This window comes from Raphanus sativus, chromosome 2, assembly GCF_000801105.2.
Source record: "Raphanus sativus cultivar WK10039 chromosome 2, ASM80110v3, whole genome shotgun sequence".
Lineage (NCBI taxonomy): Eukaryota > Viridiplantae > Streptophyta > Magnoliopsida > Brassicales > Brassicaceae > Raphanus > Raphanus sativus.
In genome coordinates, this window is record NC_079512.1 from 34,823,028 (window position 1) to 34,848,070 (window position 25,043).

General features: G+C 35.8%; 4 protein-coding genes and 1 long non-coding RNA gene across 7 annotated transcripts; 3 read left to right on the top strand and 2 right to left on the bottom strand.

Annotated features, from left to right (window-relative positions):
* The first annotated feature begins 497 nt into the window (after positions 1 to 497).
* LOC130504929 (uncharacterized) lies at positions 498 to 2,027 on the top strand. Of its 2 annotated transcripts, none has more exons than XR_008941495.1 (5): positions 498 to 626; positions 742 to 818; positions 898 to 927; positions 1,014 to 1,133; positions 1,342 to 2,027. It is a non-coding gene; the product is annotated as an uncharacterized LOC130504929 (long non-coding RNA). The 2 variants fall into 2 exon arrangements; XR_008941497.1 differs by having other exon boundaries at positions 1,422 to 2,027.
* Positions 2,028 to 4,097: 2,070 nt separating this feature from the next.
* Positions 4,098 to 5,868, bottom strand: LOC108840081 (E3 ubiquitin-protein ligase ATL42). The gene has a single exon (XM_018612905.2). It carries the CDS (start codon positions 5,643 to 5,645, stop codon positions 4,368 to 4,370), a length of 1,278 nt encoding a protein of 425 aa, XP_018468407.1. The 5' UTR covers positions 5,646 to 5,868; the 3' UTR covers positions 4,098 to 4,367.
* Positions 5,869 to 7,311: 1,443 nt separating this feature from the next.
* Positions 7,312 to 9,772, bottom strand: LOC108842527 (AFP homolog 2). Of its 2 annotated transcripts, none has more exons than XM_018615461.2 (4): positions 9,618 to 9,772; positions 9,121 to 9,184; positions 8,044 to 9,017; positions 7,312 to 7,963 (listed from the first exon to the last, which is right to left on the bottom strand). In XM_018615461.2, the coding sequence occupies exons 3-4, from the start codon at positions 8,945 to 8,947 to the stop codon at positions 7,581 to 7,583; spliced, it is 1,287 nt and encodes a 428-aa protein (XP_018470963.1). In that variant the 5' UTR covers positions 8,948 to 9,017; positions 9,121 to 9,184; positions 9,618 to 9,772; the 3' UTR covers positions 7,312 to 7,580. The 2 variants fall into 2 exon arrangements, with proteins under 2 accessions (XP_018470963.1, XP_018470964.1); XM_018615462.2 differs by having other exon boundaries at positions 9,121 to 9,181; positions 9,618 to 9,713.
* An 8,915-nt stretch (positions 9,773 to 18,687) lies between these two features.
* On the top strand, positions 18,688 to 19,873 carry LOC108839527 (uncharacterized). The gene is made up of 3 exons (XM_018612282.2): positions 18,688 to 18,947; positions 19,247 to 19,314; positions 19,449 to 19,873. Exons 1-3 carry the CDS (start codon positions 18,722 to 18,724, stop codon positions 19,692 to 19,694), a joined length of 540 nt encoding a protein of 179 aa, XP_018467784.2. The 5' UTR covers positions 18,688 to 18,721; the 3' UTR covers positions 19,695 to 19,873.
* A 1,241-nt stretch (positions 19,874 to 21,114) lies between these two features.
* Positions 21,115 to 23,918, top strand: LOC130508095 (uncharacterized). The gene is made up of 4 exons (XM_057003317.1): positions 21,115 to 22,495; positions 22,570 to 22,669; positions 22,738 to 23,127; positions 23,213 to 23,918. Exons 1-4 carry the CDS (start codon positions 21,153 to 21,155, stop codon positions 23,534 to 23,536), a joined length of 2,157 nt encoding a protein of 718 aa, XP_056859297.1. The 5' UTR covers positions 21,115 to 21,152; the 3' UTR covers positions 23,537 to 23,918.
* The last annotated feature ends 1,125 nt before the right edge of the window (positions 23,919 to 25,043 follow it).

The following is a 25,043-nucleotide window of genomic DNA, read 5'->3' on the forward strand; positions in this document are numbered from 1 at the left end:
CCTGATAATAAGAATCAAAATCTAACAACATTATCCATTTTTATAAATGATCCAACGAGAAAGACATATATTGTATTGTCAAATAAAGTTTTATTTATGATCAACATATAATTACATATAGATATTTTAAACTCATTTCGTAAATTAATATCTTAAATTGAGGATTTACATATAGATATATATATATAGTTCACAAACAATTATAAATTATATAAAAATATTTGTAAGCTTAAATCATTTGGATTTTAAATAGTATTATAAAATGTATATTACCTTTTTAATAAATTAAAAAATTGAGCTTAAATACATACATATATAACTGTCCACGTCTGTTCAAACAAAGTATCTACTGATCCCACCAGATACGGTTTTAATCGGAGCTTTCATGAATCTGTGAGAAGAAGATATCGACTCCTATTGAGGTCTCCTTCTCTCTACTGTACGACATTATTGTTAATCCTCGTTCCATTGGATATTCATACTCCTATCCCTTTGCAGGTTCTAATGCAAAGATCACCCTGTGGAGTTTGCTTCATATTTTCATTATTGCCACACACTGACATTTGATCAGCGCCCTGATTACAGGTTCTTGAAGCGGCTTTTTCGTGGTTTATTCTCACGGGAAGGTATTTAGAGAACAAAAGGCATTTCTATACCATCTTTATAGTTCCCTCAGCTGTTAAGGTTAGCCAGTGTCAGTTACATACATTTCTCAGTTAAAAAGTGTTTCTATGTTTTCAGGATATGATTTCGACTATATATTTGACTGGACTATAATTAAGTATCAGCAAGCACAGAAAGCTAGAAATCGGTCTCAGGTATACTTGTATGTATGCATCTTTTGTCTCGTCCATAAAGAAGATTCCTTAGTGATAAGCTTTACTTGTATTACTGCAGGCAATTCCTGGGACACAAGCAATCATCGAGGTTAGCCCTAATTAACAATTTTGATTGTGTCACTCACTGGTTAATAATAATGATTCCAATATCACTGTTGTCTCTCTGTTTTGCAGGAGGAACTAATATCTCACATGAAGCTGAGGCCTCTGAGCGTGTTTAGATCGGCTATTGGTCCAACCCAGCAGATGAATAACAATAGGAGTCCAGGTTTTGATCACTCCCTCCACAATAAGGTACATACTCTCCACCCCTCTTGTGTTAACATCTCTTGGTTGCTTTAGAGTTGTTTATGGTTCTTCTCTGACAAAAAGCTTTACCTGTTAGCATCGTGAGTTGTCATTAAGATTTATTCAATGTGCCTTGAGCTATATACCATTAAATTATCAAAAACTTGATACTGATTCTTCACTTCACGATGAGTGTCCTTCTTGACCATTGCAGATGCAAATGCCATTCACTTCAGCATCACCTGAGTTGTGGCGTTAACTTGGTTTTGCTGCTTGATTAACATGTGTTTGCAGAAAAAAATAAGAGCCAAGCCTTTAGCAGAGAGATGTCCTTGAAACGCTTTTTGAGTCGAGAGGTTGCTTGTGGCACAGGGGACACGTGACCTAGCATTACGGGTTAAGATGGTGGTGGACTTCACCATCATTTAGCCAGCTTTCTGATGATTTTCATAATTAATGATTTTGCCAAGACTGATGATCAGTTTAATCTGGAAAAGAACAAATGTTAGTGAGCTCACTCATGAAGCCAGTCTAATGGTCAAAGTCTTGTATTGGTGTCGGCCTTTGTTTCTGCGGTATCCGACAGCTCGGTTTGTTTGCGCTCTTTACGAAAAACCATCATCACTGGCATCATCATCCCCATCATCATAATCACTATCATCCAAGAGATAGGTGTAGGTGTTATCTGTAGCTTCAACGGAAACAATATCTCAGGGCGTAAGCGAGGACCTACTTCACAATCGTCATAAAGTTGAACCACCACATGATATGATGATGCAATGACTTCATTTCTACATAACAATAATGTTTGGCTTCATTTACCTATTTATTATTATATTTATGTTCTTTGAATTGTTTACATTATGTGGATGAAATTTTCTTAAATCTGAAAAGAATTATTTATTTTGTCGTAGAGAGCAATTAAACGAGAATTTATGCCAGTCATAATCAAGGACTACTTAAAAGTTGTGGACAAATGGGTTTCGTATAGTTTAATGAACTCCACATTTTTGTCTTGCATCTATCTTATTAAAACAGAAACATTATATATTGGACTTAACATTTATTTTGTAAGTTTTTAAATTAAATACACCTTTATATTTTATAGTTAAACCTACATTAAATCACTAATGTTCCTTTCTTTATACTACTATCCATGTTTCCAAACAATATACTTATTTCTTTATACTATTATCCATGTTTCCAAACAATATATTTTTATACTAGTATCAATGTTTCCAAACAATACAATAATTAATCTTAATATTTTATATCTATCATTTTCTCTTTAAAATTTTGTAGAAACATCATAATTTCATAAATTGCAAAATAATGAACTTTAAAATTTGGATTATAAGATTACAAATTATGAAACTATTACAATTTAAATCAAATTAGATTACATATTGATCATCCATCAGTTCAATCGGTTAGTCTCGGATTTTAGTGATTTTTGTTAATATGAATATTTTAAAAACCTAAATTGAATTGTCAGATCTCCGGATTAACCGGTATAGTCACAATCGGGTTGAATTCAGAAACACTGATTTAAATGCAAAAATATTTTAAATAAACTCTTTAAAAATTACCAAAATATTTGTTAAGTTATTAGTGAAAATTTTCATCGTAAAATATTCCGCGCTTCCAAAGCGCGGGTCATAATCTAGTTATAAGTTAAAACCAACTTAGTGAGTATATTCTTGAAAGTAATATCTATATATATTTAACACATCGCAGAACCAGTTGGAACATCTATATTTTCATGATTCTCCAAATGTAGAAATGAGATCTATTACACATTTACACGCAAATAAGTTATGTATATCCTATTATCTTATAAGATTTTAGATTAAACATCACATCATACAATATTAAAAAGGTTCCTCTATGGTACTGCACTCAAGGCAAGGCATCCCAGGTCCTATCCTCGTGTCCCTCGTTACAAAGTATAATAATGTTCTAGTGAAAATAAAAGGTTTTCCATTTAATTATACAGACTTTTAGATAGCATATTTACAGTGCCGTGCGAAGGTCTAAAAGGGCCTAAGACAAAAAAAAAAATTCAAATGCTTTTTTTTTCTTGTTAAAAAGGGGTTTACTATTTAAAATGGGGTTTCATAATCTTTTGTGTATGTTTACAAATAACTGAATGATAGATATTGGTAGTATATTTATAATCAAAGTTTTTAAAATAGCATTGAAATGTATATAAACAGTCAAATTTCTATGTATGAAAACACTCTCACAATGAACTAGTGAGTTGAATATATAATAGGGGCCCTATATTTTGATTTAGAAGTAGGGGGCTGAGGCTGTTGCCTTTGAGGCTGTTGCCTTTTTCTTACAAGGATAAGCACTGCATATTTACGTGCATATGTGCATGACAAAATATACGTCTATTTTAAGTTTAGTGGCTGATGTATACACATAAAAGACAAGATCCGAGGAGTCGGATTCCTACATCAAATCATGATAAATAAATATCATATATTATATACTGATTGGTGATATGATATAATAATTTGCAATTGGAAAAAAGTTTAAAATACTCTAAAAGGGAAATGCTAAAAAAGGGGATTAGGTTTCATATTATTGGGACTGTTGAGAAAGTGACAAACTAATATTTTGCTTATTTATAACCTAGATTCATTGTTTCTAACATTCTATTTAATCAAATTGAGATATCTATTGATCATTACATTTGCAAATGTAGTGTTCGTATGAAGCTAAGCTAAGATTACATTATTAGCAGTTTAGTTGACCTACTATTATGTATTTTGTAATCAAACACTTGAGTTAGTAATGTTAGTCTAAACAAAAGAAGACAAGACGAAACCAATTTGGTCTAACTAATACTTTGTATTTGGAAAAACCACATAAATAGACGTTTAAGCAAATATTACATATGTATATATATTTATATTGATACGATGCAGTCGTTGACAAAAGAATCAATAATGCAGTCATGATAATAGCGTGGTTGCTTGATTGCTTCTGTAACCAGGTAAGCTGACATGTTCCATTTATTTGAAAACAGTTATTATATTTACAAACAATAAACCAGTAATAATTCAACTTATTAATATGTTATGATTCAGCACTTTGTTTATGTATAAATCCATATTATTTACACAAATAATCTTCTTTTGATCTAGCTAACAAGTTTAGTCTTTGTCTTGTAAAGAACATAAATCAAACCTAAATATTTGTAAAAAAATATATAAAAAAATTGCAAAGAAACTAAACATCAAAGTGTTGGCGTGTTGTGTTAATTTGATTTCTTTTTTCTCTATTAGCAAACCATTGAGCGGTTTTTCTAGCGATGGGCAGCCACAAACGCCGTCTTCTCTCCTCCGTCTCGTTTCCTCCGTTTACTAACGCAGACGCAGTCGCTGCGTTTGAACCGCTACATTCCCCATGGACCGTAATACTTAGCCTAGGAACCGCAGTGATGTCAGAAACCGATCTTCTTCCTGGTTCGATCATAACGCTTCTTGATTTCGAACCAAAGTCTCTGTTTCCCGACAACTTGTTCTCAGACATTCTCTTCTCTTCCTTGACTTGCAAGTTACCTCTTTGATCCTCTTCATCACCTCTCTTCACATTATCCGTCGACGAGAATCTCTCACTGGAAATCGAACTAACCATCTCAGAATTCAAAAACATCAAATCAGACGAACTCACGTTGCTCCAACGATTCTTGAACACAACATCAGACACAAGGATCCTATGATTGAACTTATGCATAATCTTCTTCTCGTCTTTATCTTCTCCGTGCTGATCAAGTAACGGTTTTTCTTTATGACCTAATTTCAGAATCTTCCTGAAACTCCCTCCGATGCTGAACCTCGACGACCCACCAACTTCCTCTCTCTGTCTCCTCTCTTCTTCTTCTTCTCTCTCGATGTAAAGCTCCAAGCTCGAGTCTTCTCGTGCCTCAGACTGATTCAAGAACCGGAAGCTGTTACCATAAACAGAGACAGAGGACTCATCTTCCACTGAGACTCTTGCTCTGCAGAGAGGACACGTCGCGTGCTGCTCAAGCCACGTATCGATGCACCCCACGTGGAAAGCGTGACGACATTTAGGCAGCAATCTAAGAATCTCAACGCTTTCGAATTTAGATAGACAGACGGAACACTCAAGCCCTTGTTTTGATCCTTTCAAAGCAGAGAATCTAAACAGAGGAAGTGACTCGATCTCTGCTTTGTCCAAACCGGAGAATCGGTCCGAGGAGTTTGTAGACCGGTTAAAGAATATTCCTTGTAGGATCCGGCGATCTTGCCGTCTTCCGTCGCCGGTACCTGACCGGAGATCGATGTGGCAGCACTTAGCGTAGACGAGGAGGACGAAAGTGAGCGTGAACATGATGGCGAGAACGCCCGTGACGACGGCTAAACTCGGCTCGAAGTTTGTGACGAGGTCGCCGTTTCTGAACGGAGGAGCAGGAGGCTGAGCAGATGCATAGTAGTAACTGTGGAAGATTGTAACGAAGAAGATGAAGAATATTTGATACATCGTAGGAAGAAGAAGAAGAAGAATCTGATCTTTGACTTCAGACTTCAGAGAAACTTTTGTTCTTGGGTCTTAAATAGTTTTATTGTAGAGGAAAATGGAGAAGGAAAAAAACTAGTGTGCAGATATAAATTAATTTAATCACGTCGTCGTCATCTACGTGACAACATTTTGTATGCTATTGCTTTCTCATTGTCTCTTCTACTACTATTCTCTCGCCATTAACTAAAAAACAAATCACCTTTTGTTGGGCTGTTATTCTCTGACTTCATTTTTATCATATTTTTAGGACGATAGACCAATCGAAATTTGTTTGTACACTATAAATAAAATTACAACTTGCATCACATTTGGTTCTTAGCCTGATTTTAGGTTTTGGTTCGTGAATATACAAACAAATTTCTTCGCGATTCAGTTCGATATATTTTTGATTCTGAAGAAATAAGTTTTAAACTTCAAAATAAGATTCATTGTGTGGATTTGTTGGTATACATATATTTCATGGAGAAAATAGATTACTTTCCCCAAGAAAAAAAAACAGTTTTATATTCTGAACTTTCTAAATTTTTTATTACTTGATCAACTTTTGTTTTTCAATCTAGAGTAAAATTAATCGAAAAATTAGATTTTGATATACACTTCTAGATCGTTTTCTTGAGTTATTTTGGTTTGGTTGATCTGAAACACGTAGGGCAGTCCTTGGCTCCTTGTTCATGTTTTTTTAATTATGGTTTTGTAATTTGAATATTTTGGTTTATAAAACCTCAAAGTGGAAAGCTATGGTTGAACAAAGATATATTATATCCAACATTCTTGTAGTTAACAAATAAAAGAGAATCTTCTCGGACAACCAAACACTAATCAAAACGATCAATAGCAACCGGCTGGAAAAAGAGATCTTCGATGTTGTCTCCAACATCAAGAGCCTCTCCGTTTGCTTCATTTCTATCTCTTTCTCTTTTGTCTCTAGATCGAAAAATGTTAACGCTGATCGATTGGCAAAAACGGTATTTCGCAACCTTTCTTCTGCTTTCATCTTTTCATCTTTGTAATGTGTCTGGGCCTAGACTGAACCCAATTTTAATTTTTTAATGAATTATGTTATAAAAAACAAATAAAAGAGAAATACCCTAAAAATATTCTCGACAGTGTTTACTAACATATTTATATATGAAAAAGCCACTAACATGATATAACCAATAAATTTTTCTTTTTTTATCAATTAAAAATGATAGTTGTTGAGATATTAAATGGGGATGAGCTCAGAATAAATATTAAAATGTTTTTTTTTGCTGCGCTCGCCGGAAGTAAAAGTCAACAGACGACCAGTTGCACAAAATTCCGGTAGGGAAAAGAAAAGTCAAAATTTGCGTTTTTCATGATTGAGTGACGAACTGACGATGGCCTCCATGCAATAATAATCTTAGCTTTGAAATGAATAAACTAATCTTATATGTCGGTTTCATGAATCAAGCATTTGCATAATGATATTGACATGTATAACACTAAATAACTTTGCTAACTAAAAGTTAATTTGTTCTAGCTGTTTTAAGGCGTCTTAAAGAATCTTTGTTATAAGATATGAGCTTATATTATCAATCATTAGGCCCATTTGTTTAATAGTGGGCTCTAAAATCATGTGCTATTGTGTGTTAATCCAAATCAACAGTTCCAAAACTAAATTCTCAGAATATTTATTTGAAGTTTTGAACCCAAAAACAAAATAGAGAGAATCATACAAAACTAAATGGTAATACACAAAAGTGAAGTGACAAAAGCTGAAAAGAGGAACAAAAGAAACAGAGAGATTACACTAACATAGTGGGAAGCTCCAATAAAACTTTGGCCTTAAAAGAGTACACCTTCCCATAAGAAACTCATTACAAACCACTTGTTCCATTTGTTTACAACGATATAAGACACTTCTCCGGCGACTTTTCAGGTATGAGCCGAGGCAGCCGTCATTCCTACAGATGACTCAGGGCTAACATACTCCTCGCTTGCATGCCTGACAAACTCCTCCGGCGACATGTGTGAGCCGTGACAAGCGCAAACTATTTTGATCTGGTTTGCATTGTACCGGTATGTAACACCCGAGATTGTTCGACCGTGCGGGCCTGAGCCAGTGGTTGAGACCCAGGGCAGGTTAGGACGTGCACCAGATCCTCCAAACTTCACATCCGCTGCCATTCCAGGTTTTATGGCGGAAAAGTCGAAAGAGAAAGCAGTACTGTTGTTGTTGTCTCCGGATGGTCGTTCTGATGCATCCTCTGATGAGCCTTCTTCTGCAACGGGCTGTTTTCCCTCGCCTTTCGCCGTAGCTTATTTGAGAGACACAAAGAGGTTATTATCTTTGCAAGTAAAGGACTTAAACGCAGTTTCAAGGGAGAGGTTTGCTTACCTGAGTTTGATGGGCCTCTTGCAGCGAATGGAGATTGAGATAGGCCAGCAATGCCGCCTGAGCCATCCTTATCCAGCATAGGGAGCTGAACCGGTGAGTATCCGAACATAACTGGGAGATTATTCCCAGCATTAGCAGTAAGCTGTGTTAGACTTGTAGCTGCTGCATGTTGTCCAGACTCTTTTGCGGAGTAAGGTAAACCAGTGACGGGTTTCTGTGGATGAACAGTGAAAGGTACGGTGTTGTAACTCATGTTGCGCATTGTAGTAAACTCTTCAGCGCCATGGCTGTTCTTCCTTTGGCCCGCTAAGTTGTCCATTGCATCAGCGTTAGGACGAGCCACCTCCTTAGCTAGATTGGAAGAAGAACCACCACCACCTACTTCAGATTCTGCTACATCTTCGTTTTCAGCTGTTGATCCTTCATCAGTAGCGTTTGAAACATGGGATGCTTTTGTCTTCTTCTCGTGCGGATCAACAACACGTGAGGAGGAGTCTATCTCTTTCTTCTTCTCATCGTTCATCCCCTGGAACCCAAACTTTCTTTTGTTTCCTGCTTCTTGTCGTGTTGTTTCATCCTCCACCCACAAAGGTTTCGTGGAAGCTTCAGCGTCAGAGGTAGGAGGAGCCTTGGAGAGATCATTGAAGAAATTCTGTGGAGGTTGTTGCTGTTGACCAGAATCACTTCTCTGACTCTGAGAACCAGCACTCGCCTCCGCTTGTCTCTGAGAAGTTGGATGAAGGAAGTTCTTGAAGTCATCAATCACTTTAGCACTTCTATCTCCTCCTTCTACTATGTGCTTCTCCGAGGAGGAGGTTCCAGCGTTATTAGTAATGTTACCCTTAACTGATCCTCCTCCACAAGAGAGACCCAAGCTGAGCTCGAGCCCATTATCATCATCCATTTTTTTGGTTCACGCTCTTTTAAACAGCTCAACAGATTTTTAGAATATGCTCAGCAGCCTTGATTTTCATCTGAGAATCATACCATTAAACATTACTAAAATGGGGCTACAAGTGTCTGATCGTAGCAGTAACACATGAGCAACAAAAGCCACATTCTTTGTCAAACTGTTACCTTAGGAAGGAAACCATTCAAAGAAGAACAGTGCAAGCAACTCCTTAGAAGTAGAAACCGCCTTCTAATAAAAAGAAACAAAGAAGAAAAAAAAGGAGTTATTTTTCTACTACTTTCCCCTTTTGAAGATGATCTAAGATATAAAAGGAAACGAAGCAAAAGGAGAAAGCTTTCTCCATCTACACACTCTCTCAGCTAAAAATAGCCATTAGAATTAGATTAAGCAACAACGATTTATAACAAACATAATATGCAGCAGATCTGTCAGCTAACGAAAGAGCTTCACTCATCTTTTAAATCAAAGAAAATCACTCAAATTTTCCAGACTTTCGAGTTCACAATCATTTGAAATATTCGAACCTAGATGAAATCGAGAACCCTATCTACGAAGCAGAAGCGCCAAATCAGCTGAAACCGTAGCGATTTCAATCACAAAGAGAAAACAAATAAACAAAAGCTGTTGCGCGAAATCGAAATCGAGGCAGAGAAGGGGTAACCTGAAGCAGGTGGGAAGGAGGAGATGATCAGAGGAAAACCCTAGAAGCTTCCCCGGGGCGTAGGCTCCTTTGCAGCGATTGGGACTCGGGCTATGAATGATGATAGAACCGTATTTTATAAACTACGGAGAACTGAATATTGTAAATAAAAATTGATAAGATTATACCAAAGATTTAAGAAAAGGAGGATGAAACAACTGCAGAGGCGAGATATTATCTCTTTCCTTAACTCAAAATACGTCCCGTAGTGCGACGGTTCGATAACGTAATGAGTCCCAGGATACAACTGCAAACAATCTTCTGAATTTGCGTCACTCTATCAGAAGCCTGGCGAAATAGTTTTGTGTATACTCTCAGACTCAATAAGAAATATCAAAAGAGAAAGAGAAACAAAAATGATATGAGGAATTGTTGAATTCTGTGAACGTGTATCTTTCTCTACACAAATGATCTCTTATTTATAATACAAAGAGATTAGCACACGTTATAGATTAGTGGAGGCACCAACGTTTATATTGAATAGCCATAATGAAAATTGATTCTCCATTGACTCATTCATGTTGACAAAAATAATTATTGCTTCTTGACCAAATCAATTCAAAGCCAATAAATTTTTTTTTTATGGGTTTTCATTTTTATGTTTTAAACAAAAACATAAAAGATTATCACAAATAAAATTTGAATATTAAGTTAATAGACATATTGTCCAACTAACAAAATCAATTTCAAATTCAAACCCAAATATTCAAAGTGATCCATTTGCTAAATATTTTATACTTAGCTTAATTTAAAGCTTTATAAACTTTGCATAACACTCACTTTGGACCTCCATTTCTCATTCAACACAACTCTGATTTTGACCAACAAATACACTAACTCATAGTGTTCACGGTGACGATTACATCGTGCCCAAGTTCCGGTCTTTCCGACAGACGTCTCCGTCGAAAATCCCATCGGAAAAATGGTCCACACCCCTTTGTCAAAAACGAGTTCCAACAATCCCCCACATGAATAGAAATGACTTTATACACATGACTCAAAAGAAAAAAAACTTTTGAGAGTATGAACGAAAAATCCACTGCATGATGAGTTGGTAGCAATTTTTCAGCCTTGAACCAGTCATTGTTAATAGCTATCGGATTTACTCGGCCAGGAGGTGGCCATGATGTCTTGAACCTCCCGGGCTTTGGTGTAAACCTAGACAATAGCTATAACACAGCTTCATTCTCTCACAAAACTAATTTCTCTATTGTGTTCATTTTGGCCGTGAACATTCCTGGTAATCATGAGTGAACTTAGAGAATATAGCCTTTCACTATTCTCCTAGAAACGGCCCCATTTCACACTCACAAGGTGATTTGCCATTAGTTTTGTTTAGAGGAGTATCATGTACTACTCCATTCATATCTCAAAACAATGGACACAAATCATTAAAAGCAAATGCTTATCCTCTATTCCTTACATGTAGCACTGTTTAATCATCCTGGGAACTGGGTATAGACCGAAGTCTTACAGTGCTTTGGGCAGACTTAGTTTGACTTAGTTGTCTCCTTGAACCTATTTCTTGGGATCTCCAATCTGATAAGTAGAGTTACCGCCAAACCTCATCTTAGTTCATAGGCTTTAAACCCATTCCTCTTGATGATTTTACAACTTGATCTCGTGACAAACCTTTAGTAAATGGATCCGCAAGGTTTTCATTTGTTCTGATGTAATCAATCGTTATTACACCAGTTGAGATCAAGTGTCTAATGGTTTTATGACGTCTTCTTATATGACGAGATTTACCATTATACAAACTACTCAGTGCCCGGCCTATTGCCGCTTGGCTATCACAATGTATGCGTAATGCCGACACTGGTTTATCCCACATAGGAATATCTTCCAAAAAATTTCGAAGCCACTCTGCTTCTTCTGCAGCTTTATCTAAAGCTATGAACTCAGATTCCATAGTTGATCTGGCCAATAGAGTTTGTTTGGAAGATTTCCAAGCAACTGCGGCACCACCAAGAGTAAAGACATATCCACTCGTGGATTTAGAGTTTTTGGAGTCGGAAATCCAGTTGGCATCACTGTATCCTTCCAAAACTGCTGGTTCTTTACCATAGTTTAGCCCATAAGTTTTAGTATAACGTACATAGTTTAATACTCTTGTTATGGCTTTCCAGTGGTTATGTCCTGGATTACTCGTGTAGCGACTTAGTACATTGACTGCATGTGCTAAATCGGGTCTAGTACAATTTGTCAAGTACATCAAGCTACCGATGACACGCGCATACTCCGACTGTAACACTGCTTCACCTGAATTTTTCGTCAAGTGAAAACTAGGGTCTACAGGAGTTTTCGCTATTCCTTTTGAGTAAGATTTAAATCTCTCAAGGATCTTTTCAGCATAATGAGTTTGAGATAAGATGATTCCTTCGGAATTGCGAAAAATCTTAATCCCTAGGATAACATCAGCTAATCCCATATCTTTCATTTCGAACTTGCTACTTAGCATGTTCTTTGTTTGACTGACCATGTCTTTATTACTACCAATAATGAGCATGTCATCAACATACAAACCAAGCAAAACGTACCCATGTGGTGTACTTTTGTAGTATATGCACTTGTCACATTCATTAATACTGAAACCATTTGACATCATAACATTGTCAAATTTTTCATGCCATTGTTTTGGAGCTTGCTTAAGTCCATACAATGACTTCACAAGTCGACAAACTTTATGTTCTTGTCCTGGGACAACCCACCCTTCAGGTTGTTGTATATAAATCTCCTCTTCTAAATCACCATTTAGAAAGGCAGTTTTGACATCCATCTGATGAATTTCTAAGTTTCTCAATGCTGCAATTCCTATCAGTATTCTGATAGAAGTTATTCTCGTTACCGGAGAATAGGTGTCAAAGAAATCCAAGCCTTCTTTTTGCCGGAAACCTTGCACCACAAGTCTACACTTGTACTTATCAATTGAGCCATCAATATTCAACTTTCTTTTGCAAAGCCATTTACACCCTAGGGCTTTAAACCCTTGTGGCAAATCGGTCAAATACCATGTATGATTTTGCATAATGGAGTCAAATTCACTATTGAAAGCTTCCTTCCAAAAATCAGCTTCTGGTGTAGACATAGCTTCAGCGAAACTTCTTGGTTCATTCTCAAGAAGAAAGACCATTAAGAAGTCTTCACCATAAGATTTTTCCTTACGAGCTCTTTTGCTACGTCTAGGTTCATCTTCCAATAGTTCTGCATCATCAAAAGATGTGCCAGAAGTACTCGCCTCATATCCAGAGGTGTTTGCATCACTTTCTTCACGAGTTCGTTTTGAACTTTCTCTATTCTTATAAGGGAATATGTGTTCAAAGAAAGATGCATTTCTTGATTCCATAATTGTATTGACATGTACATCTGGTACATCTGACTTATGAACCAAGAATCGATAAGCACCACTATTATGGGCATATCCGATGAAAATACAATCCACGGTTTTAGGTCCGATTGAAACCTTCTTGGGAGGTGGTACTGCGACTTTTGCAAGGCACCCCCACACTTTCAAACTTTTGTACGAAGGTACAACACCTTTCCAAAGTTCATATGGTGTTTTACCAGTGACTTTGTTTGGTATTTTGTTGAGGATATAATTTGTGGTAAGCAAAGCTTCCCCCCACATGTTCTGGGCTAACCCAGATTCCTGCAACATCGCATTCATCATCTCTTTAAGAGTTCGGTTTTTACGCTCCGCAACTCCGTTAGATTCAGGTGAATATGGAGCAGTAGTTTGATGTATAATGCCATGTTCTTTACAGAACACGTCAAATGGTCCATCATACTCACCTCCTCTATCACTTCGAACTATCTTTATAGTTCTATCGAGTTGGTTTTCAACCTCGAGTTTATACTCTTTGAATTTTTCCAAGGCTTCATCTTTGCTTCTTAGCAAATAGACATAACAATATTTTGTACAATCATCTATGAAAGTCACAAAATATTTTTTCCCACTTCTAGTTTGAACAAATTTTAAATCACACAAATCTGTATGAATTAAACCAAGAGGTTCAGTTGTTCTCTCAACATGAGGGAATGGAGTTTTTGTGAGTTTTGCCTGTACGCATACTTCACATTTCTCCTTGCTCAGTTTGCATTTCGGAATTAGGTTTAAATTAATCAATCTTTGAACAGACTTATAATTTACATGTCCTAATCGTTCATGCCAAACTTTGTATGATTCAACCAAACAAGCAGTTGGTTCATTTGTGGATAAGACTGTCTTAATACACATTTTGACATGTCCATCCTCAACATATCCCTTACCCAAGAAAATATCATTTTTCTTTAGCACAAGTTTATCAGACTCGAAAGTTACTACAAATCCAGCCTTGCTTAATAGCGAACCGGAAATTAGATTCTTTCGCATATCTGGGACATGTTTAACATTTTTGAGAATTATCTCTTGTCCAAAAGTTAGCGCAAGTTTCACTTCGCCACAACCTTCAATAATAGAATAGTCGGTGTTACTCATTAACAACATCTCCTCAACATTGCATTTTTGATAGGTACTAAACATGTCCTTATCAATACATATGTGAGTGGTGGAACCAGTGTCATACCACCAGTCTTTTGAATTAATCTCATTTGAATTGACTTCTGTGACCATAGCACACATGTCATTTTCAATCTGAATGCTCTGATTAAAATCAGCAGACATCTCAGTTTTCATAGCAAATGGAATCATAAATGGCAGACCACTCTCAAAATGAATTTGAGGCGTCGACTCATTTAATCCACTGCCGATCGCATCACTTGATCTATAAAAGATCGACATACTTGTGTTGTAAGACATACTTGAATTTTAATCTGCTCACAAAACCCGATAAACAGATTAGTATATTTCAATAACAAACACAAATAACTTCAACAATTTGAATAAAAGACAAATGAATAATTCAAATAAAAAAAATCAGAATACTATAAATTCTGAAACCTTAACGTTACGGAGGTACGACCAAATTTAATGCAGTAACAGATCAAATTAAAGGTCAAGTCAAACGCAATAACAAAAGATATAAACTGGTCAAAAGATAAAATAATCAAGAACGAATGATTGCTGGAAGTGGAACCAAAAAAGCCAACTATTTCTTCTTTTTTTTTTTTTAATCCGATTAATCAAAAAACAAATGCAATATAAGTCAAACCTTTAACAAATAACATAAAGCAATGAACTTTGATGCTGTTTACGACAAAGGAAAACTGACAAAGATGCAACAATCCAATATTGACTAAAGCGAATCAGATAGCAATATTAAAACGAAAGAATTAAGCTATCAAAGAAGAGCCGAGACAAAATTAAATCAAAAAAGGATCTTAACGCGATTAAAACTAATCACCAAATCCTGCAAAACAAACGTAAGCGAGAGATAGAAAAATTTCAACGCTGATACCGAGAAGGAGCTGATCCAATTTTCAACGCCTTTTACCAAAAAATGAATCAACCTGTTCTTAAAAAAAACACTTTTACAATAATCAGTCCGGTTAGTGCAAAGCACTAAACGGATATTTTGAGTTAAGACTGATAGAACCGTATTTTATAAACTACGGAGAACTGAATATTGTAAATAAAAATTGATAAGATTATACCAAAGATTTAAGAAAAGGAGGATGAAACAACTGCAGAGGCGAGATATTATCTCTTTCCTTAACTCAAAATACGTCCCGTAGTGCGACGGTTCGATAACGTAATGAGTCCCAGGATACAACTGCAAACAATCTTCTGAATTTGCGTCACTCTATCAGAAGCCTGGCGAAATAGTTTTGTGTATACTCTCAGACTCAATAAGAAATATCAAAAGAGAAAGAGAAACAAAAATGATATGAGGAATTGTTGAATTCTGTGAACGTGTATCTTTCTCTACACAAATGATCTCTTATTTATAATACAAAGAGATTAGCACACGTTATAGATTAGTGGAGGCACCAACGTTTATATTGAATAGCCATAATGAAAATTGATTCTCCATTGACTCATTCATGTTGACAAAAATAATTATTGCTTCTTGACCAAATCAATTCAAAGCCAATAAATTTTTTTTTTATGGGTTTTCATTTTTATGTTTTAAACAAAAACATAAAAGATTATCACAAATAAAATTTGAATATTAAGTTAATAGACATATTGTCCAACTAACAAAATCAATTTCAAATTCAAACCCAAATATTCAAAGTGATTCATTTGCTAAATATTTTATACTTAGCTTAATTTAAAGCTTTATAAACTTTGCATAACACTCACTTTGGACCTCCATTTCTCATTCAACACAACTCTGATTTTGACCAACAAATACACTAACTCATAGTGTTCACGGTGACGATTACATCGTGCCCAAGTTCCGGTCTTTCCGACAGACGTCTCCGTCGAAAATCCCATCGGAAAAATGGTCCACACCCCTTTGTCAAAAACGAGTTCCAACAAATGATGCTTTCGTTCTTTGTTTTCCAATGTGAATCTCGTGTCTTCTTTTTTTTTTTTCCTAAATCTTATTTATTCAATTTATTTTTCTTTTCTATTACCGTTTCTTTTATTACATACACTGTACTGTACACATACACTACTCATTAATTAAGTAAAAACAATGGCATGTTCTCTAATTATAATTTTCTTTCATTTGTATTTAAGGCAGTAAATAACTATGAATAATTGTGAAGCGACGACATAGTATGAGTTAAGTGCAATTGATGACATATTATTTTTTACAAATTTGATTTTCCCTATGAGTTTTTATTCAGTTTTTAAGTTTTTTTTTTAAATCCAAATGTTTGTTTTGCGATATTTATTGAGCACTATCTCAATCTGAATGCCTCATCTTCACTTTATATTTTGGATCTATGTTATACCATTTACTTCAAACAATCTTTTTCTTTAAGAAATTATGAATTTAAAAGCATATTTTCAAATAGTTATTTTAAGTTTTTTTTCACTATAAGAAATTTGAAAAAAAAAAATGACCAAAATATGTTTTTTTTTATAAAACTAGTTTTTAGTGAATTTTTTTTGATTTTGTAGTTTTAGCGAGAAACATGATTGTATAATTTTTGTGGGATTTTTTAATGGTTTTGGCAGAAAAAATTGTTATGTGAATTTGTTAGTTTTCGAAAATTTTGATTTTGTGATTTTAGTGAAAAAAACTTGATTTTGACGTTTTGACGGAAAAATTTGATTTTATATTTTTAGTGAAAAACTTCAATTTCTATAAAGTTCTTTTTCTTTTTAATTTGATTTAGGTCAAAATGCTAATGATTTTAGATTATAGGATGGACTATGTCCACGTAACGAACAAGGTAAAATCTGATTGGCTAAAATCTCTTGGCGAGCAAGATAAAACCTGATTGGCTAAATTATGATCACCGCCAGATCCATCTATCTGATTGGGCCTAAAAATTTATTTTATTAGGCCTAGGAAAAAGGTGATATTAAGAAAAAACGAAATGAAAAATTGGTCTGTGACTAAAAAGGTGATATTAGGCATAGAAATTCTTGTGTTCATCCCTAGAATGAACCTTTAGGTTTACTTAACCAATAGGATTTCGTTATTTCATATTCAGTATCTTTTAAAAAAAGAAACAAAATATTGTTAGATTATATTAATATTTTTAAACTAAAAAATAAAAATTAATATTAATTGCAAACAAAAATATGTTTTAAAAAATATATTTTTAATACCGTCAACCAAACACTAAACTCTAAATCTTAAACCCTAAATCTCTGGATAAATCCTAAACCCTAATCCAAAATGCTTGGATAAATTCTAAATCCTACGGTTTATGATTTATCCAAGAGTTTATGATTTACCCAAGGGTTTAGGTTTAGTATTTAGGGTTTATGGTTTAGTGTTTTGCTGATTGTGTTAAAAATATTTTTTAAAAAAAAATCCAAAAATTTACGATTTATCCAAGGGTTTACCATGGATTTAAAGTTTATGATTTAGGGTTTAGAGTTTAGAGTTTAGTGTTTTGCTGACGGTATTTTAAATATAAAATATTTTTCACGACTACTATTATTTTCTATTTATTTTTTATTTTAAAAACATAATAAAACTTGACAATATTTTGTTTCTTTTTTTTAAAAGATACTGAATATAAAATAACGAAACCTATTGGTTGGGTGAACCTTAAGGTTCACTATAGGGGTGAACCCAAGTATTTATCTTTGTGTTATATCTCCATAGATCTAAGCACTAGCTAGTTCAAGAAAAAAAAACTTGAATTAAAATAATGGAGTTATTTTCTACTACTTTCACCTTTTGGAAGATCTAAGACTTAAAAAAGAAACGAAGCAAAAGGAGGAAGCTTTCTCGATATACACACTCCAACGTAATGGGGGGGGGGGGGGTGATAGAGACACCTAGTAAACCTCAGCTCATATCGTTGTGTTTGTTTATAGAAACCAATTTGAGACTGGTTCCCTTCAAGATTGGTTCCCTAGGCTAGAAGATTCACCAGATGAGTGGAACGTAAAAGGAAGCAACCAAGTAACAAGTTCTTCATCCACGTCAATCATAGGGAAAGCCAAAAGTGTTGAGAGTAACAGTGAAGTCTCAGTTACGTACCAAAGATCGCCGATGTCATATGGATGATAATCATATACTTGTCTTTCAATATTAGGGGAACTTTTCCACCATATGGAAAATGAAAATGATCTAATACTTTTCAAAGGGCATTTTCAATAATAGTCCTTCACCATAAAAATAAATAAAACCATTGAAAATGAAGAAAAAAGTGTAGAGAATGTATTGTGAATGTGTCATCCACCGATTAATGTATAATTAAATATTGAAGTTTTTTGTGAGGCTTATATGGTATCTAACCGTTGAGCATAATTTAAAGATGAAATCAAAGTAGCAAAGATTAAACCTTGATACTTTAAAGTAGTTGAGCATATATAAATGTCCATAAGTTACAAAAAAAAAATATATATAAATGTCAACTGTCTTAACGTGTGAATTAGACTATTCGTCTAGTACATTTGCATCATTGCATGTACGTATAAAAGGAAGGGGAGGTATGAGACTCACGATAAGCATACAAGAAAGGGTGTGTGAGAGAGAGAAGAAATTATGGGATGCTTTTTGATTGGTACTCTTGTGGTTATTTTGTCGATTGGAAATATTATCGAAGAGACAAATGGTGAAATATCTTCAAAAGTTTTGAGCTACATAAAGCTGATGAATAAGAGAGGTCCTTATTTGGGGATTGTAGCTCCAAACAACTTCGAGCTTAATCCTCTTCTCGCTTCTCAAGCCTATGTTCCGTATCCCTCTTTGCCCTTCATCGATTTTGCGGGTAACAATGTTTCTAAAATCTAACTTTAGGTTCATTGAATCAGTTCACAAAGTCAACATCCTTCTTGTATATGTCATTGATTATATTCCACAAAAAATGATATAATAGGTTTTTGAACTGTTTATTAGCATGCGTATACGTAGCTTACGTTTACGTTGTTTTATTACCTTTCGTCAAAACTTCTAAACAGGGTGTCATTATGTTTTTTCACTATTAGTTAAGAGAGTTTTTCGTGTGAATGTCTATAACATCCATATTTATATATGTAGATACTGATCTGGTTTATAAAAATCACGCAGGTAGAAGATTTCGATTTGGTAAAATATCAAACCAACGTGTGGTGATCGTGATGGCAGGATTAGGAATGGTTCGTTCATTGATCAAATATAACTCTTTCGTCCCACAGATATATATATATATATATATATATATATATCAAATAATAGTATAATTTTTTTGTATGTAATATTGTATTCTCTAAATTAATATACATATGAATAGGTAAATGCAGGAGTAGGAACACAATTACTAGTGAGCCTGTTTAGGCTGAAAGGAGTGTTGCATTATGGAATCGCTGGAAACGCACACACTACTAGAAAACTGCCGGATTCTGAGGGAAATTCCGAGGGACTATGTGTCCGTCGGAATATTCCCACGAAATTCCGAGGAAATTCCGAGGAAACACAATTTTCGTGTTTCCTCGGAATTTCCTCGGAATTTTCCGAGGAAATTCCGACGGACTGGTAGATCCCTCGGAAATTTCCGAGGAAATTCCGAGGGATAATAGAGCCGTTGATTATTCCGAGGAAATTCCGACGGCAACGGCTAGTTGGTCGGAATTTCCTGGGAATGTCGTGGGAAATATCGGCAGATTTAATCTATAAATGCAAGCACCCCTCATCCTCTTCATTCACTACATATCTTCATCCTCTCTCATTCTATTTTGCACACACGAATCTGATTGAAAAAATCATGTCTTCTTATAATTATCATCGCTCTTGGATAGATCGACCTCATATGGATCCGAACACGAGATTGCTTACGCCAGAGTTCGAAAATGGTCTAAAGGAATTCATGGGGAAAGCTCTCAACCAACCGGAAGCTAAATCAGGTATGTTAAGATGTCCTTGTTCTACTTGTAAAAATAGGAAGGTTATAAAACAGTTAGATGTTTGGACTCATCTATATACTCGAGGGTTTACACGGAGTTACAAAATTTGGTATCATCATGGGGAAACTGATTATGAATATGGTAGTACTAGCGAACCTCAACCTGCGGTTAGGTTAGAAGAACCAATTAGAATGGACGTAGATTATGGTGTAGGTACTGAGCAGATGGTAAATGATCATTTTAGAGGGGAAGATTTACCCAATACACAAGCTAGGAGATTTTATGATATGTTGGATGCTGGAAAGCAACCTTTGTACGAAGGTTGCAGAGATGGTCATTCAGCTTTATCATCTGCAACAAGACTGATGAGCATTAAATCCGATTATAATTTGGCTGAAGACTGTGTGGATGCGATTGCTGATTTTGTAAAAGGTGTTCTACCTGAGGATAATGTTGCTCCTGGTTCATACTACGAGGTTCAGAAACTGGTAGCTGGTCTTGGTTTATCGTACCAGGTAATAGATGTATGCAGGGATAACTGCATGATTTATTGGAGGGCGGATGAGCAGCTGGATGCATGCAAATTTTGTGGAAAGGCTCGTTATAAAGATACGGGTGGAAGAGTTCCAGTGCCATATAAAAGGATGTGGTATTTGCCATTGACGGAAAGGTTGCAGAGGTTGTATCTGTCCGAACGCACAGCGCAACCAATGAGATGGCATGCGGAGCATTCAACGGATGGTGAGATTAGACATCCTTCAGATGCAAAAGCTTGGAAGCATTTTCAATCGACCTATCCAGAATTTGCGTATGAAAGAAGAAATGTCTACCTTGGATTATGTACGGATGGTTTCAGCCCATTTGGGAAGCATGGGAGACAATATTCTCTATGGCCAGTCATTCTCACACCATACAACTTACCGCCAAACTTGTGCTTGCGTCGAGAGTTTTTGTTTCTCTCCATTCTTGTTCCCGGACCAGAGCATCCTAGGAGATCACTTGATGTATTTCTACAGCCACTAATATATGAGTTGCAACAGCTATGGGGTCAAGGTGCTGAAACGTACGATGTTTCATGTAAAGAAAACTTCCAAATGCGGGCAGTACTTATGTGGACAATAAGTGATTTCCCAGCATATGGTATGTTATCTGGATGGACAACACATGGAAGGCTATCATGTCCATATTGTCAAGATAACACTGATGCTTTCCAACTAAAACATGGAAGGAAAACGTGTTGGTTTGACTGTCACAGGAGATTCCTACCACCAGATCATCCATATCGCAGGAGTAGGAATTTATTTACGAAGAACAAGAGGGTGTTTGATGATCCAACACCGGAAATCAGTGGGAGAGAAATGTTGACACAACTAAGAGATTTTGGTGCAGAAAGGACCCCAGACGTGGGTGGACATGTGCATTATCCGGTAGATGCTGTTGGAGATCTACATAACTGGCACAAAAAGAGTATTTTCTGGGATCTGCCATACTGGAAGGATCATCTGCTGAGGCATAATTTAGATGTCATGCATATTGAGAAGAACTTTTTCGACAACCTGATGAACACGATCCTTAACGTTCAAGGTAAAACCAAGGATAATTTGAAGTCAAGACTGGATTTAGTCGATATATGTGCTCGTGAAGAACTTCATGTTGATGAGAATGGCAGGGCTCCTTTTCCCATATACCGACTTGATGCAGCGGCCAAAGATGCGTTCTTTGATTGGATTTCAAAGGATGTGGAATTTCCAGACGGTTATGCATCTAATTTGGGTAACTGTGTCGACAGAAGGGAAGGAAAGTTTACCGGCTTAAAGAGTCACGATTGCCATGTAATGATGCAGCGCCTCCTTCCGTTCGCCTTCAAGGAACTATTACCAAAGAATGTTTATGAAGCAGTTGCCGGGATAAGTGCTTTCTTCCGAGATTTATGCACGAGATCAGTTACTCCTGAATGTATTGAAAACTTGAAGACTAACATAGCCGTGATTAAGTGCAACCTTGAGAAGATATTTCCTCCTTCATTTTTTGATGTTATGGAGCATCTTGTTATTCACCTGCCAAGAGAATTGGAACTTGGTGGTCCTGTTCAGTATAGATGGATGTATCTGTATGAGCGGTATATGTTTCATCTAAAGAAAATGGTGAAAAATTTAAGTAGGGTAGAAGGTTCTATAGTGGCACAGTTTATCAGAGCAGAAACTTCAAACTTTGCGGAGCACTACTTTCCAGGAGAAGTGCAGACGAAAAGCAGAAAACCCGCTCGGCATGATGATAGAGGCGAAAGGGCAACATATTATGTTACGGTTCCAGACATCTTCACAGATGTTGGACGACTCAGCGGAAAACCAAAGAACCGTCAACTTACTGAAGAGGAGCACAGTCAATTGCAAATATATTTGCTCACCAACTGCGAAGATGTTTTTCAATACGAGAGGTACAAAATTTAAATATTATTTTTAATATTTATTTTAGCAAGTTCAAATTTTTATATTATCATAATATGTACAGGATTTTCATGGCGGAAAAGCGGTTCGAATATAGACACGCCACAGAGGAGGAACTAGAAGCACTGAAGATGAGAGAATTTGCTGGATGGATGCGTACTTATGTGAGTGCAGAAAATAAATTTTTATACTATTTACCAAATTTTTATACTAACATATGTTTTATTAATAGGTGTCTGATGGTATGGCCAGAGGTGAAACAATTAATGATTGGCTACGCGAGATGATTTGGGGCCCAAAGTATGTTGTGAAGTCATATCCGAGATTTGCTTCTCGGGGATATGCATTCACAACTTCTAAGAGGAGACGTTCGAGTAAGACTTATAATGCTGGCGTTTGCTCTGCAGCTGGAGATGATGTATACTACGGAAACATACGCGAGATTTTGGAAATCGTGTATCCGGGCATGGTTGGATTGCGGTGCACAGTTTTCTATTGTGACTGGTACGACAACACTCCGGATCGAGGTGTCAGAACAGATGCATTTGGTGTCACATCAGTACATTCGAGGCGAAAACTGCCATATTATGATCCTTTCATTCTTGCTTCTCAGGCCGATCAGGTAATTAAAAATATATATGTCAATTATTTTCAATATTTGCTTCATCATCATTCATACTTAATTAACAAATTTAAAAATGTTACAGGTTTGTTATATCAAATACCCCCGGGTTACGAACAGAGATGATCCATGGGTTACTGTTACAGCACTCAACCCGAGAAGCCGAGTTCAAGGAAGTTCTGAGTTGGAAGACCCACTCCAACCAAACACATCCGGCAACTTAAGTGCAGCAGGAGATGTAGCTGCAGTTGATCTTGTTATCGATTTCACCGATTTTGGAGACGAAGCCGTTGTTCACGTCGAAGATGAACCAGAGATTGGAGAGTTTCACCAAGATCCAGATTCAGATTCATCTGGTGGTGATGATGGTGACTCGGGTTCAGAGGATGAACCAGAGATTGGAGAGTAGTATAGTTTTTTTTTTTTTTTTTTTTTTTTTTTTCAGAATTCCGAGGAAATTCCGAGGATCTTGAGGGTTTCCTCGGAATTTCCTCGGAATTTTACCTTGTAAAATCAGATTTTAGGGATTTGATTTTAGGGTATAGATTCCTAGGAATTTCCTGGGAAAATTCCCAGGAAATTCCGACGGATATCAGCATTTCGTGGGAAATTCCTGGGAATTTTCCCAGGAAATTCCTAGGAATTCAGCATTTCGTCGGAATTTCCTGGGAATTTTCCCAGGAAATTCCTAGGGAATAAGGATTTAGAATCGAAAACACCAATTTACGGTTCCCAGAAGACTTACGTAAGCCTTAGTAAGTGTCTTCAATTGATTATGGGACAAGACATTGGTGTTGTGTACCAATTAATGGCCACTTTTCCGATTGTTGCACGAGATCCCCAAACAGCAATGCAAGATAAACACTTATACACTTTAATGAACCTAAACGACAATACTTATACTCGATTCAATCATTTTGTAATTTGAATGTTTATTTGTCATGTACTATCAATATAAGTCTTGAGAAAACTGCCAAATTGTTCAAGGAACGGTCTAAAGTTTGTAAATCATTAATCCGAACCCCTAAACTATGGTTCCTCGGAATTTCCTGGGAATTTTCCCAGGAAATTCTGAGGAACCATAGGATTCCTAGGAATTTCCTGGGAAATTTCCCAGGAAATTCCGAGGAACCCATAATTCCGAGGGAATTCCGACGGAATTCCTGAATCCCTCGGAATTCCGTCGGAATTCTGGTAAACCGGTTCGTAAACCGAAAATTCCGACAGAATTCCGAGGGTTTCATTTTCCGTCGGAATTTTCGGGGTAAAACCAGATCTGCGGATCTTCTTCCCCATTTCTCTCTTTTCTCTCTTTTCCCTTGGCGATTTCCGGCTCCTCCTCCTCTCCCTTGGCGATTTCCGGCTCCTCCTCCTCTCCCTCTTGATATTCGGGCTCCCCCTCCACCCCCACTCCCCTAATCTCTCCTCCTCCATGTAAGTTCTCTTCTCCCCCTCTCTTATTAGTTCTAGGTTAGATTTTAGGGAATTTTGTTAGATTTTAGGGAATTTGAGTAGATTAGGTTTTAATTAGAATTAGGTTTGATTAGGTTTGATTAGGATTAGGGTTTGATTAGGATTAGGGTTTTGATTAGGATTAGGGTTTTGATGTTAAGTTTTGATTAGATTTTAGGGTTTGATTAGTTTTGATTTTAGATTTGATTAATTTAGGGTTTCAATTTTTAGTAATTATTTTGGCTACTTTATAATTTATAAAAATTTATAAGTCATTATAATTATTTTAGTTAATTTCAAAATTTTTAAAAATTTAAAAAGTCATTTATAATTATTTTAGCAAATTTCATAATTTATAAATAATTTTAAAAGTCATTAAAAATTATTTTAGCAAATTTTATAATTTATAAATAATTTTAAAAGTCATTTAATATTTTTTTAGATATTTTGAAATTTATAAATAA